This window comes from Lithobates pipiens, unplaced genomic scaffold (assembly GCF_037356315.1).
Source record: "Lithobates pipiens isolate NorthernLeopardFrog02 unplaced genomic scaffold, aLitPip1_a1.2 Scaffold_22, whole genome shotgun sequence".
In the NCBI taxonomy this organism is placed as follows: domain Eukaryota; kingdom Metazoa; phylum Chordata; class Amphibia; order Anura; family Ranidae; genus Lithobates; species Lithobates pipiens.
This window is the reverse complement of record NW_027507784.1, coordinates 166,017,114-166,032,280: the sequence shown is the minus strand read 5'-3', so window position 1 is coordinate 166,032,280 and position 15,167 is coordinate 166,017,114. Positions and strand designations below refer to the sequence as shown.

The window sequence follows — 15,167 nt, the reverse complement described above, 5'->3', positions numbered from 1 at the left end:
TTTTTTTTAAATTAAACTTTAAGAAAAACATAGACAGTTAGTTTAACTTTAATTATAAAACGTATCTAGTATATGACTGTCAGTCACTTTATAGTAGGCAAGTAGGCATCGCTTTAGCCAGTCACGCAGACATACCAGAGTGTTTACATTGTGTTGTGGTGTTTTTGTTTTTTTGTTTTACAACAATATTAAAAATGGAGGTTATCAAATTTTGCCTACACTTAGCTCACTGAGTGATCCCAGTTAACCACATCCATGTTTACCATCACTGTCCAGGCCGTCTGGTGATGTCACAGACATTGACGTCACTGGACTCCTCCCCCTTCCCTTCGTTAGCAGACAGAGGCACTTGCGGAAGGGAGGAGTCCGGTGACATTAATGTCCGTGATGTCACTGGATCTCTGACAGAACTCCCTGAAGACCTGGAAGCCGGCAGAGAGGTGAGTAACGATCAAAAGAATTTTGATCGATCAAAAAAATTAACAGTTAATCGAGGAATTAATCTTTAATTTTCCCAGCCCTAGAGCATACATATGACACACAGTTGAAGTAATAGAGTAACAATGCAGATGGAGCATGGAAAGCTTCCAAAAGTCTATCTATGTTGGTGAATTAAAATAAGGATTTAAATATTAGTAACTATAGAAGCTTTTTTTAATAAAAGAAATTCAAAATGGTATTGCATTCCCTATCCCAAGATGTACTTGTTAGCAGAGTTTTCAATGTGTCTGTGTGTCAACAGCTTGCTGGGATCACTCCAGGATCCACAAGAGCTGTTAGCATATATATACTTCCTTATTTGAGTACAGGTGCCTGTCTTCCAAAAAACCAACCCCCCCCCCCCCCCTTTCCAAAACCACCTGTGTGCTACGACCGCCATCATGGCGGTCTCGTCAGCGTTCCGGAAGGCATTGCCCCGGAAGCTTCTGTCATTTCCGTGACGTCACGTGACGCTAAGGCCACGCATGCGTGCCACGCCGAATGATGCTGCCAGCACTACAAACAACCCCTCTTGTGGCGCTGATGGATTTTGTACCAGTCGAGAGAAAAAGAATGGGAGAAAACAGATGCTTCAAACTTCCTGGCACGGTAAGTGAGAAGAGCAGTGGGATACCATCAATGGATGCGGGGAGGACACTGAATTGGGATGCTGATAGGAACTGCAAAACAGAATACATAGTTACAAAATACATAAAGTTAAATATCATTCAATATTTTACATTTTAAACAGTACATAATTGCAAAATACATGCAGAAAAAAAATGTTAATACTCTGCAATTCAAACATTTTTCCATTAATTTATTTTAGGGTCTAACCAAAGCCGGCTGATTTTTATTTTTCTTTCTTTTTTTTTTTTTTCTTCCCTTTCGTCTTTCCAGAAAATAATTGAAATACATCAAAAAGTTTGTTCATAAAGTAAAAATGTATCCCATTTTAGTTAGTTCGTTTTGCCAGACACAAATCCTTTTAGGAAGGGGGCAAATGTTATGGATTCATTTAAGCCAGGAAAAGTGGTGGTCTGTAATTTAAAAATCCAGCGTTGCTCGTGTTGAAGCAAGACTTTATTCCAGTCTCTACCTCGATCAGAAATGTGTATTCTGTCGAGGGCAACAAAGGTAACTTTTGGCATTTGATAATGATGATGTGAGACTACATGTCTACCCACTGGTAGATGTCTGTTTCCGATTTCCATACTCAATATGTGTTGAGAAATTTGCCACCAAAATTGTTGTTTTTTTGTCTTGCCTACATAATATGCCCCACATTCGCAAGACATCATGTGGACGACCCCAGATGTTTGGCAGTTGGCAAAGTGCTTGGCGTCAAACACTTCGCCATTGGGAAGTAGGAAAGCAGAGGCGGCTCTCTAATTAGGCAAATTAGGCGATTGCCTAAGGCCCCGCAGTCTCAAGGGCCTCGCAATCGACTAATTTGCCTGTGATCAATGCGGTGGCAGCAAGTGCGGGGAGCGGGACAGTAGAGTCCTCTAGGTGGCGCAGTGGCTGGATGACAGACGGCATGAGGGCGGCATATCCATGTGGGACCCTCACCTGAGCTTCTCTCTTGTGCCGCTCACCAGACCTCTCCTCCGCACCTGCCTCCTATTTGGTTCTGGAGTGGGGGGGGTTGCTGAAAAACCACCCAGCTGGATAGTCCCACCATGAGTGTGAAGAGGGAGGAACTCTTATGCTGCCGACCAGAGGAAAGGTGAGTGCCCATGCCGTGCAGCCTTCCCTGTGTGCCTGAATAGGAGGAGCGGTGGGGAGACTGCACATAGATAGTGGAATTGATTTTTTCCATATTACTCCATACAGCCGCTGAATGTCTGCAGGGAGGAGAGGTGATCATTCAGCGGTTGCATGGAGGAATATGGAAAAATCAATTCCACTATCTATGTGCAGTCTTCTCCACCACTCCTATCTAACTTTTTCTGCATCCCCCGTACTCTCCGGCCCCTCTGTGTACTCCCTGGCTCCGCCCCTCTGTTCTCCCTGGCTCCGCCCCTCCGTGCGCTCCCTGGCCCCGCCCCTCCTGCTATCCAGCCCCTCCGTGTGCTCACTGGCTGCACCCCTCCTGCTCTCCAGCCCCTCCTTGTGCTCCCTGGCTCCGCCCCTTCTTGTACTCCCTTTCTCCACGCATCCTGCTCTTCACCCCCTCCCTTTGCTCCCTGGCTCCGCCCCTCCTGCTCTCCAGCCCCTCCTTGTGCTCACTGGCTCCGCCCCTTCTTGTGCTCCCTTTCTCCACGCCTCCTGCTCTTCAGCCCCTCCCTTTGCTCCCTGGCTCCTCCCCTCCTGCTCTCCAGCCCATTCTTGTCTTCGCTGGCTCCACCCCCATTTCGCTAGCACCCCCTGCTCTCCAATTCTTTCTGCCTCCCCTCTCAAGCTCCCCCCCAGCACTCTTCACCCCCCACCCTTAGCACTATCTGGCCCCCAGCACTCTCCACCCTACACCCCCTGCGGCTCTCTCTGGCCCCCAGCACTCTCCACCCCACACCCCCAGCACTCTCCACCCTCCACCCCCAGCACTCTCCACCCTCCACCCCCAGCACTCTCCACCCTCCACCCCCAGCACTCTCCACCCTCCACCCCCAGCACTCTCCACCCTCCACCCCCAGCACTCTCCACCCTCCACCCCCAGCACTCTCCGGCCCCCACCCCCCAGCACTCTCTGGCCCCCAGCACTCCCTGCCCCCCACCCCCCAGCACTCCCTGCCCCCCACCCCCCAGCAATCTCTGGCCCCCACCCCCCAGCACTCTCTGGCCCCCAGCACTCTCTGCCCCCACCCCCAGTAATCTCTGGCCCCCACCCCCAGCACTCTCTGGCCCCCAGCACTCCCCGCCCCCCCACCCCCCAGCAATCTCTGGCCCCCACCCACCAGCACTCTCTGGCCCCCAGCACTCTCTGGCCCCCAGCACTCCCCGCCCCCCACCCCCCAGCAATCTCTGGCCCCCACCCACCAGCACTCTCTGGCCCCCAGCACTCTCTGGCCCCCAGCACTCTCTGGCCCCCAGCACTCTCTGGCCCCCAGCACTCTCTGGCCCCACCCCCAGTAATCTCTGGCCCCCACCCCCAGCACTCTCTGCCCCCCACCCCCCAGTACTCTCTGGCCCCCAGCACTCTCCGCCCCCCACCCCGAGCATTCTCTGGCCCCCAGCACTCTCCGCCCCCCCACCCCAAGCATTCTCTGGCCCCCAGCACTCTCCGCCCCCCACCCCGAGCATTCTCTGGCCCCCAGCACTCTTCGCCCCCCACCCCGAGCATTCTCTGGCCCCCAGCACTCTCCACCCCCCACCCCGAGCATTCTCTGGCCTACAGCACTCTCCGCCCCCCACCCCGAGCATTCTCTGGCCCCCAGCACTCTCTGCCCCCCAGCATTCTCTGGCCCCCAGCACCCTCCAGCCCCACCCCCCAGCACTCTCCAGTCCCCACCCCCAGCACTCTCCGGTCCCCACCCCCCAGCACTCTACAGCTTCTCCCTGCTCTTTGCCCCCCCCCCAGGGGCTACAGACAGGGACAGATCTCTAGATCTCTCTCACCCCCTTTCCCTCACCCCCCCATTTCTCACTTCCCCCCTCTCTCTCTCTTACCCCCTCTCTCCCCCTCTATCTTTCACTCCCTCCCCCCTCTCTCTTACCCCTCTCCCCCTCTCCCTCCCTCCCCCCTCTTTCTCTTACCCCCCTCTCCCTCCCCCTCTCACCACACTCCTCTCCCTTACCCCTTCCCACCCCTCTCTCTCTCCTTTCCCTCCCTTCTCTCCCATCCCTCCCTTCTCTCCCATCCCTCCCTTCTCTCCCCTCCCTCCCTTCTCTCCCCTCCCTCGCTCTCTCCCCTCCCTCGCTCTCTCCCCTCCCTCGCTCTCTCCCCTCCCTCGCTCTCTCCCCTCCCTCGCTCCCTTCCCTCCCTCGCTCCCTTCCCTCGCTCTCTCCCCTCTCTCACTCCCTTCCCTCGCTCTCTCCCCTCTCTCACTCCCTTCCCTCGCTCTCTCCCCTCTCTCACTCCCTTCCCTCGCTCTCTCCCCTCCCTCACTCACTCCTTCCCTCGCTCTCTCCCCTCCCTCACTCCCTTCCCTCGCTCTCTCCCCTCCCTCACTCCCTTCCCTCGCTCTCTCCCCTCCCTCACTCCCTTCCCTCGCTCTCTCCCCTCCCTCACTCCCTTCCCTCGCTCTCTCCCCTCTCTCACTCCCTTCCCTCGCTCTCTCCCCTCTCTCACTCCCTTCCCTCCCTCACTCCCCTCCCTCGCTCTCTCCCCTCCCTCGCTCTCCCCTCCCTCGCTCTCTCCCCTCCCTCACTCCCTTCCCTCGCTCTCTCCCCTCTCTCACTCCCTTCCCTCGCTCTCTCCCCTCCCTCGCTCTCTCCCCTCCCTCGCTCTCTCCCCTCCCTCGCTCTCTCCCCTCCCTCGCTCTCTCCCCTCCCTCGCTCCCTTCCCTCCCTCCCTTCCCTCGCTCTCTCCCCCTCTCTCGCTCCCTTCCCTCGCTCTCTCCCCTCTCTCGCTCCCTTCCCTCGCTCTCTCCCCTCTCTCGCTCCCTTCCCTCACTCTCTCCCCTCCCTCGCTCCCTTCCCTCGCTCTCTCCCCTCCCTCGCTCTCTCCCCTCCCTCACTCCCTTCCCTCCCTCCCTTCCCTCGCTCTCTCCCCTCCTCGCTCCCTTCCCTCGCTCTCCCCTCCCTCGCTCCCTTCCCTCGCTCTCTCCCCTCCCTCGCTCTCTCCCCTCCCTCACTCCCTTCCCTCGCTCTCTCCCCTCCCTCACTCCCTTCCCTCGCTCTCTCCCTCTCTCACTCCCTTCCCTCGCTCTCTCCCTCTCTCACTCCCTTCCCTCGCTCTCTCCCCTCCCTCGCTCCCTTCCCTCGCTCTCTCCCCTCCCTCGCTCTCTCCCCTCCCTCGCTCTCTCCCTTCCCTCGCTCTCTCCCCTCTCTCACTCCCTTCCCTCGCTCCCTTCCCTCGCTCTCTCCCCTCTCTCGCTCCCTTCCCTCGCTCTCTCCCCTCCCTCGCTCCCTTCCCTCGCTCTCTCCCCTCCCTCGCTCTCTCCCCTCCCTCACTCCCTTCCCTCGCTCTCTCCCCTCCCTCACTCCCTTCCCTCGCTCTCTCCCCTCTCTCACTCCCTTCCCTCGCTCTCTCCCCTCTCTCGCTCCCTTCCCTCGCTCTCTCCCCTCCCTCGCTCCCTTCCCTCGCTCTCTCCCCTCCCTCGCTCCCTTCCCTCGCTCTCTCCCCTCCCTCGCTCTCTCCCCTCCCTCGCTCTCTCCCCTCCCTCGCTCTCTCCCCTCCCTCGCTCTCTCCCCTCCCTCGCTCTCTCCCCTCCCTCGCTCTCTCCCCTCCCTCGCTCTCTCCCTCCCTCGCTCTCTCCCCTCCCTCGCTCTCTCCCCTCCCTCGCTCTCTCCCCTCCCTCACTCCCTTCCCTCGCTCTCTCCCCTCCCTCACTCCCTTCCCTCGCTCTCTCCCCTCCCTCACTCCCTTCCCTCGCTCTCTCCCCTCTCTCACTCCCTTCCCTCGCTCTCTCTCCCCTCTCTCACTCCCTTCCCTCGCTCTCTCCCCTCCCTCACTCCCTTCCCTCCCTCACTCCCTTCCCTCGCTCTCTCCCCTCTCTCACTCCCTTCCCTCGCTCTCTCCCCTCTCTCACTCCCTTCCCTCCCTCACTCCCCTCCCTCGCTCTCACCCCTCCCTCGCTCTCACCCCTCCCTCGCTCTCACCCCTCCCTCGCTCTCACCCCTCCCTCGCTCTCACCCCTCCCTCGCTCTCACCCCTCCCTCTCTCCCTTCCCTCTATCCCCCTTCCCTTTCTTCTCTCCCTCCCTCTCTCCCTTCCCTCTCTCTCTCCCTCCCTCACTCCCTTCCCTCGCTCTCTCCCCTCCCTCACTCCCTTCCCTCGCTCTCTCCCCTCTCTCACTCCCTTCCCTCGCTCTCTCCCCTCTCTCACTCCCTTCCCTCGCTCTCTCCCCTCTCTCACTCGCTTCCCTCCCTCACTCCCCTCCCTCGCTCTCCCCCTCCCTCGCTCTCTCCCCTCCCTCGCTCTCTCCCCTCCCTCGCTCTCTCCCCTCCCTCACTCTCTCCCCTCCCTCACTCTCTCCCTCCCTCACTCTCTCCCCTCCCTCACTCCCTTCCCTCGCTCTCTCCCCTCTCTCACTCCCTTCCCTCACTCCCTTCCCTCGCTCTCTCCCCTCTCTCGCTCCCTTCCCTCGCTCTCTCCCCTCCCTCGCTCCCTTCCCTCGCTCTCTCCCCTCTCTCACTCGCTTCCCTCCCTCACTCCCCTCCCTCGCTCTCTCCCCTCCCTCGCTCTCTCCCCTCCCTCGCTCTCTCCCCTCCCTCGCTCTCTCCCCTCCCTCACTCTCTCCCCTCCCTCACTCCCTTCCCTCGCTCTCTCCCCTCTCTCACTCCCTTCCCTCACTCCCTTCCCTCGCTCTCTCCCCTCTCTCGCTCCCTTCCCTCGCTCTCTCCCCTCCCTCGCTCCCTTCCCTCGCTCTCTCCCCTCCCTCGCTCTCTCCCCTCCCTCACTCCCTTCCCTCGCTCTCTCCCCTCCCTCACTCCCTTCCCTCGCTCTCTCCCCTCTCTCACTCCCTTCCCTCGCTCTCTCCCCTCTCTCACTCCCTTCCCTCGCTCTCTCCCCTCCCTCGCTCCCTTCCCTCGCTCTCTCCCCTCCCTCGCTCTCTCCCTTCCCTCGCTCTCTCCCCTCTCTCACTCCCTTCCCTCACTCCCTTCCCTCGCTCTCTCCCCTCTCTCGCTCCCTTCCCTCGCTCTCTCCCCTCCCTCGCTCCCTTCCCTCGCTCTCTCCCCTCCCTCGCTCTCTCCCCTCCCTCACTCCCCTTCCCTCGCTCTCTCCCCTCCCTCACTCCCTTCCCTCGCTCTCTCCCCTCCCTCACTCCCTTCCCTCGCTCTCTCCCCTCTCTCACTCCCTTCCTCGCTCTCTCCCCTCTCTCACTCCCTTCCCTCGCTCTCTCCCCTCCCTCGCTCCCTTCCCTCGCTCTCTCCCCTCCCTCGCTCCCTTCCCTCGCTCTCTCCCCTCCCTCGCTCCCTTCCCTCGCTCTCTCCCCTCCCTCGCTCTCTCCCCTCCCTCGCTCTCTCCCCTCCCTCGCTCTCTCCCCTCCCTCGCTCTCTCCCCTCCCTCGCTCTCTCCCCTCCCTCGCTCTCTCCCCTCCCTCGCTCTCTCCCCTCCCTCGCTCTCTCCCCTCCCTCGCTCTCTCCCCTCCCTCGCTCTCTCCCCTCCCTCGCTCTCTCCCCTCCTCGCTCTCTCCCCTCGCTCTCTCCCCTCCCTCACTCCCTTCCCTCCCTCACTCCCTTCCCTCGCTCTCTCCCCTCTCTCACTCCCTTCCCTCGCTCTCTCCCCTCTCTCACTCCCTTCCCTCGCTCTCTCCCCTCTCTCACTCCCTTCCCTCGCTCTCTCCCCTCCCTCACTCCCTTCCCTCCCTCACTCCCTTCCCTCGCTCTCTCCCCTCTCTCACTCCCTTCCCTCGCTCTCTCCCCTCTCTCACTCCCTTCCCTCGCTCTCTCCCCTCTCTCACTCCCTTCCCTCCCTCACTCCCCTCCCTTCTCTCCCCTCCCTCGCTCTCTCCCCTCCCTCGCTCTCTCCCCTCCCTCGCTCTCTCCCCTCCCTCCGCTCTCTCCCCTCCCTCGCTCTCTCCCCTCCTCGCTCTCTCCCCTCCCTCGCTCTCTCCCCTCCCTCGCTCTCTCCCCTCCCTCGCTCTCTCTCTCCCCCCCTCCTCTCTCTCTCCCCTCCTCGCTCTCTCCCTCCCCTCCCTCGCTCTCTCCCCTCCCTCGCTCTCTCCCCTCTCTCACTCCCTTCCCTCACTCCCTTCCCTCGCTCTCTCCCCTCTCTCGCTCCCTTCCCTCGCTCTCTCCCCTCCCTCGCTCCCTTCCCTCGCTCTCTCCCCTCCCTCGCTCTCTCCCCTCCCTCCTCACTCCCTTCCCTCGCTCTCTCCCCTCCCTCACTCCCTTCCCTCGCTCTCTCCCCTCTCTCACCCCTTCCCTCGCTCTCTCCCCTCTCTCACTCCCTTCCCTCGCTCTCTCCCTCCCTCGCTCCCTTCCCTCGCTCTCTCCCCTCCCTCGCTCTCTCCCCTCCCTCGCTCTCTCCCTTCCCTCGCTCTCTCCCCTCTCTCACTCCCTTCCCTCGCTCCCTTCCCTCGCTCTCTCCCCTCTCTCGCTCCCTTCCCTCGCTCCCTTCCCTCGCTCTCTCCCCTCCCTCGCTCTCTCCCCTCCCTCACTCCCTTCCCTCGCTCTCTCCCCTCCCTCACTCCCTTCCCTCGCTCTCTCCCCTCTCTCACTCCCTTCCTCGCTCTCCCCTCTCGCTCCCTTCCCTCGCTCTCCCCTCCCTCGCCCTTCCTCTCTCTCTCCCTCCCTCGCTCCCTTCCCTCGCTCTCTCCCCTCCCCCTCGCTCTCTCCCCTCCCTCTCTCTCTCCCCTCCCTCGCTCTCTCCCCTCCCTCCCTCCCTCCCTCGCTCCCTTCCCTCGCTCTCTCCCCTCCCTCACTCCCTTCCCTCCTCTCTCCCCCCTCACTCCCTTCCCTCGCTCTCTCCCTCTCTCACTCCCTTCCCTCCTCCCTCCCTCACTCCCTTCCCCCACTCCCTTCCCTCGCTCTCTCCCCTCTCTCACTCCCTTCCCTCCCTCACTCCCCTCCCTCGCTCTCACCCCTCCCTCGCTCTCACCCCTCCCTCCTCTCACCCCTCCCTCGCTCTCACCCCTCCCTCTCTCCCTTCCCTCTATCCCCCTTCCTTTCTTCTCTCCCTCCCTCTCTCCCTTCCCTCTCTCCCTTCCTTCCCTCTCTCCCTTACCTCCCTCTCTCCCTTACCTCCCTCTCTCCCTTCCCTCCCTCTCTCCCTTCCCTCCCCTTCCCTTCCCTCTCTATCTACCTTCCCTCCCTCTCTCCCTTCCTTCCCTCCCTCTCTCCCTTCCTTCCCTCCCTCTCTCCCTTCCTTCCCTCCCTCTCTCCCTTCCTTCCCTCCCTCTCTCCCCTCCCATTCCTTCCCTCTCTCCCCTCCATTCCTTCCCTCTCTCCCTCCCTTCCTTCCTCTCTCCCTCCCTTCCTTCCCTCTCTCCCCCCTTCCTTCCCTCTCTCTGTCCTTCCCTTCCTTCCCTCTCTCTGTCCTTCCCTTCCTTCCCTCTCTCTGTCCCTTCCCTTCCTTCCCTCTCTCTGTCCCTTCCCTTCCTTCCCTCTCTCTGTCCCTTCCCTTCCTTCCCTCTCTCTGTCCCTTCCCTTCCTTCCCTCTCTCTGTCCCTTCCCTTCCTTCCCTCTCTCTGTCCCTTCCCTTCCTTCCCTCTCTCTGTCCCTCTCTCTGTCCCTTCCCTTCCGTCCCTCTCTCTCTTCCCTTCCTTCCTTTCCTCTCTCCCTCCCCCTCCTTCCTTTCCTCTCTCCCTCCCCCTCCCTCTCTCCCTCCCCCCTCCCTTCCTCTCTCCTCCCTTCCCTCCCTTCCTCTCTCCTCCCTTCCTCTCTCCTCCCTTCCTCTCTCCTCCCTTCCCTCCCTTCCTCTCTCCTACCTTCCCTCCCTTCCTCTCTCCTACCTTCCCTCCCATCCTCTCTCCTACCTTCCCTCCCATCCTCTCTTCCCCCTTCCCTTGCTCTCTTCCCCCTTCCCTCGCTCTCTCCTTCCCTCTTCCTTCCCTCTCTTCCCCCTCCCTTTCCTCCCTCTCCTCCTCCCTCTCTCCTCCCTCCCTTCTCTTTCTCCTCTCTCCCCCTCCCTCCCTTCCCTCCCTCCCTTTTCTCCCTTCCCTTCCTTCCTCCCTCCCCTCCTTCCCTCTCTCCTCCTCCCCTCCTATCCCCCCTTCCCTCCCTCTCCATCCCTCCGTCTCTCCTCCCCACCCTCTCTCCTCCCTTCCCTCCCTCCCCTCTATCCTCCCTTCCCTCCCTCCCTCTATCCTCCCTTCCCTCCCTCCCTCTATCCTCCCTTCCATCCCTCCCTCTCTCCTCCCTTTCCTCCCTCTCTCCTCCCTTTCCTCCCTCTCTCCTCCCTTTCCTCCCTCTCTCCTCCCTTTCCTCCCTCTCTCCTCCCTTTCCTCCCTCTCTCCTCCCTTTCCTCCCCCTCTCCTCTCTTTCCTCCCCCTCTCCTCTCTTTCCTCCCCCTCTCCTCTCTTCCCTCCCCCTCTCCTCTCTTCCCTCCCTCCCTCTCTCCCTTCCCTCTTCCCCCTCTTGCCCACCCTTTCTCTCCTCCCCCTCTCTCTCTCTCTCTCCTCCCTCTCTCACCCCCTCCCCTCCTCTTTCCACCACTCTCTCCCCCTTTTGTGCACCCTTTATCTACCCCTCTCTCACCCCCCTCTCCCCCTCTCACTCACAATGTCTTGCTCCCCTCCCCCTCTCTCTCTTTCCCACCCCCTATCTCTCCACAATCTCTCTCTTCCCCTCCCCCTCTCTCTCCTCTCCTCTCTGTCTCCCCTCCGCACTCTTGCTCCCCTGCACTGTGCTGGGATCCCCCCGCTCTACTTCCTCTGCAGATATGGAATGGTTCAGTGACATCTCCTCCCCATTCTCCCAAGACACAGGACATTCTTAGAGGGGTTGCCACCTTGGTGGGCCCCAGATGTTTTAATGGCTGCATATGTCTGATGGGTGAGGAGGGTGCCCTGGAAGTGGTGCAGATGAACTTTTTGCTAGATCTGTGCATCTTTTTGCAGCCATTTTTATTGCTTGAATTTTTTTCCCATTATGGGCGTGATTGGGGCCTCATGTGTAAGTTTTGCCTAAGGCCTCACAAATCCTAGAGCCGCCTCTGTAGGAAAGACTTCTCTCTCCTAATAAGGTAAGAGTGTGAACAATGTCCACAGGGGAAGGAACCATATATAGCAGTGGTCATCAACCCTGTCCTCAGGGCCCACTAACAGGCCAGGTTTTATGTATTACCTTGGGGAGATGCAGGCTAGAATACTGCAATCACTGAGCAGCAAATGATATCACCTGTGATGTATTTCAGTTATCTTGCAAACCTGGCCTGTTAGGGGGCCCGGAGGACAGGGTTGATGACCACTGATATATAGGACAATTATTATTTTTTTTTTTTATGGATTTAACCTTATATTCACGCTGAACCAATTTATCTTTAATCAAAGAAGCGCGTTTTATAAGTAATCAAAGGGTTAGTTGATATAAATTGCTCTACTCTTTGGTCGCCTGTCAGAATCAACCAATGTTTTTTTTTAATAATTTCTCTAATTTCTGTGTTGACTTGAATAGCGCATAATGATCCTTATAGGATCAAAATTGGAATTCCTTTTGGATTTTGGTTGGAATAAGAGATTTTGATATGACTGACCAATAGTTTTATTGTAAGCCTTCTGTAGGCATGAACGACTATATCCCCAGGCTAATATTCTGCCCTGGAGTTTACCAGCTTCTTGTCTAAACGACTCCTTATTAGAACAGTTCCTTCGCAACCGAAGATGCTGTATATAGGGAATCAAGTCTTAGAGGGGTAGGGTGTAAACGTTCATCTCTGGCTATAGGACGTGTTTTTCTCTCTTCCATCATTGATTGGTAAATATACATTTATTTGTGTGATTAGTTATACTGGCAAACAAATCAAATTATTACTAAAATGTAAAATACTTCCTTTTTTCTCTGCATAGAATAAAATGCCCACCTGCCCCCTAGAAGAAGACCATAATTAGAAGGGTCAAAACATGTAGGGATTTATGTGGAAGACCATATTTTGCAGTAAAATGCAATTTTATTAGGATTTCATACAATATGTAGTTCCATAATTGTTTTGTCATTTTCATGTAAATGCCAGAGCTCAGTTTTTTACAACTCCCATGTAACAAAAGAATGTTAATTAATGATCTTTGCACAATTTCTTGGTGATAAAAAAAAAACACAAGGGAATTTTTCCATTATATGGTGTGGGGTTGTTCTTCAGGGGTTGGGCTTGGCCTCTTAATTCCAGTGAAGAGAAGAGGTTTCAGCATACCAAGACAATTTCATGCTCCTAACTGCTGCCGACTGCTGAAATGAGGTGGGGTCGAAGAAGAGGGCGTATCACAGCTACAGGGGAGGTGCGAGGGCCACATTAAATGGCCTGTCGGGCCTTCTGTTTGAAATGTTCCTTATTGGATGGATGCAAGCAGTTTGTCAGACATAGCCAGCTTCAAAACTGGCAGATTCTGTTCTGCTGTCTTTTATGGGAGTTTACTTCTTCTTTTTTTTTTTTTTTTTTTTTTTTTTTTTTATAGAAACATGTAACCTTTATTGTGATACCCTGCCATTGACTTTGTTTTCTAGTGTGCACATGGGCCATTTATTTCTTAACAACCACAGAAGGTGTTCAGGAAAAGTTGTACAAGGAAGTGACCCAGGTCCTTGGGAAAGGGCCCATCACAGTGGAGAAATTAGACCAGCTCAGGTTGGCTTTGTTTTTTTTTAATTTTTAATTTTCCATGATCGTGTTCACCACACTGTCAGATGTGCAAAATCCTTGCGTTGAGGCGGTCAACTGGGGTCTAAAACAAAGGTTAGGGAACACTGATTGTTTGAGAAAAATATATTCATGCTCCTTTGGTTTCCCATGGAGAAATTGATGATGTAGCCAGTGAAGTACATCATCCCCCTCAACCTGTAGACCAGGGATATGCAATTAGTGGACCTCCAGCTGTTGCAAAATTACAAGTCCCATCATCTGCCTCTGTGTGTCATGCTTGTGGCTGTCAGTCTTGCTATGCCTCATGTTTTTTTTTTTTTTTTTTTTTTTTTTTTTTTTTGCACATTCATACTTTGGCTAGGTGGATGCAGCCTCAGACCGAAGCTGCATCTGACCCCACTGCCTCTTCACTGAGAACCAACCACCGAACACTGCCGATGGCTTGGTTCTCACTTTCCTGAGCCGAGGATCTACTAACAGTCAGCATCTCTCCTGCTCTGCTCCTCCATGCTCATTGATCCGCTGAGCTGTGGGGAGGCGGGGAGTGGCTGTCTCAGCGGCTCACCATCAGTCCAGGCAGCTGCCGGATCCAGACGTCCTAAGTCGGGATGATGCGCTGCCTCAGCTGATCCTGGTGACATCAGCGGAGAGCAGAATTCAGAAACTCAGCTGAAAACGGGTCACAGGAGTGCAAAGCGACTTGCACTCCTGTGACCCTTAGGAGAAACCCAGCCTAAAAAGCTCAGGCTGGACTTTTTTTTTTTTTTTTTAACTGTAGTATAATTACAGAATTACACATAGCCACCTCACCAGTTGATGCCTTGCAGGTTGCCCATTCTAAGAATACATCTCAAACCTTAAATTCCAGTTCATGTTTTACAGAAACCTTTTTTTTTTTTTCTTTATCGTATATCACTCGACACAGAGCCTTAAGTAATTACTTAATGGGTTATAGGCCACCTTCATGTGATGGACACTGGTATACCCAATCCAAGAAGTTCACTCCCTATATAACCCCTCCTCCTTTTTTAGGAGCACATCAGTTTTTTTTTGCCAGTGTCTAAGGTGTTGGTCACGAGTGAAAATGTGCTCCTAGGAGCTCCAGGAGGGATCCATGCTGGATTTAAATAGCCTCCATAAAGACCAGATCCATCCAAAGTGCCAAAAGGATGGTACCTGGTGTCTTGTATCCAAAACACAAGGTTTTGCCTGTAACGCCTCTTTGTAGGGCCCCAGGAACCCAGGCTTAGGTCTTGTTACCCTTAACTAACTAAAGCTTTCCTGATGAGGTGCTTTTACAGGTGAAAGGGAGTTATAACCCCAATATTGGGGACCCGGTCCTTGAAGGTTTTCTAAACACAGCCAGCCGTGATGGGTGAAGGTTGGATTGCCTGTTAATTCAGCAAATCCTGCAGTGGGGATAAGGTAAGGGAACAAGCGTAGGTACTAACACCTATATATTCCTCTTTGTGGAAATTTTTTTGTCATGCCTTAATTCTCCACTAGAGGGAGTCTATGCACACACCTTACTCTGTTGTCTTCACTGTAAAGCTCAGTCTGTGTGTGGCCGCAGCAGCGTGTGGAGGGAGAGTTTTATCAAGTAAAATCTGCCAAATGTTTTCTTTCTCCCGCTTGAAGGGACCAGAGGTTAGGGGAACATCAGAGCTGTAACCCCTTAGATCACCCCCCACCACGGAGGGTGTGGAGGTCCCGCTGGTACTGCTAGTATTGTTACTGTTGGGTGCCTGCTGCTGGACAGGTCTCTGCCTCCCCTCCCCTTCCTCGTGTTGGGTTTGTGGACCTGAAAACGCTGCGCATGGGAACATTTTTAAATGTAAAAAGAGCAGAATTTTTTCGGAGGGGGCGGGGCCTAAACATGTGCCGTGAACGAGGACGCACAGCAGGCAAAACAGATAAAATTACAGCTGTGACGGTCTATCCTTGTCTGACGAGGAGGAAACGAGCAGCCTGCACACAGGGACACGGGAGCCATGGGACACGTGAGTTGCAAACTGGCATGCCTGATACAGGAAGCGATTTAAGTGCAATTGTATAGTGCCTCTGTTTTTGCACTTAGGACTATGCCTACCAAAAAAGACCAAAAAAGTACTAAAGGTTTCACCCCCAGGCGTTAGAATCTCGAGTCTCATTTTTAACGCTGTCATCCTTGCCTGAATTACCAGTTATGGCAAGCCAGGGTGAGCCATTGGAACAAATTGATTGTGCAACTGCTTCTCACATCTCAGCCATTTTATATGTGACTGAAGATGTCCTTTCCTCCCACCCTGCAGGGTCTGGAAGGAAGATTAGCGGCTTTAATTGCATCCTCCATTCAAATGGATAG

At 56.0% G+C, this 15,167-nt stretch overlaps 1 protein-coding gene across 1 annotated transcript in view; it reads left to right on the top strand.

Moving 5' to 3' along the window:
* The window catches only part of CYP20A1 (cytochrome P450 family 20 subfamily A member 1), a 120,432-nt gene that overhangs the window by 52,690 nt on the left and 52,575 nt on the right, over positions 1-15,167 (top strand). Inside the window, exon 9 of the mRNA XM_077448571.1 lies at positions 12,688-12,808. Within this exon, the coding sequence (XP_077304697.1) occupies positions 12,688-12,808 (121 nt within the window). The remainder of the gene's footprint in view (positions 1-12,687; positions 12,809-15,167) is intronic.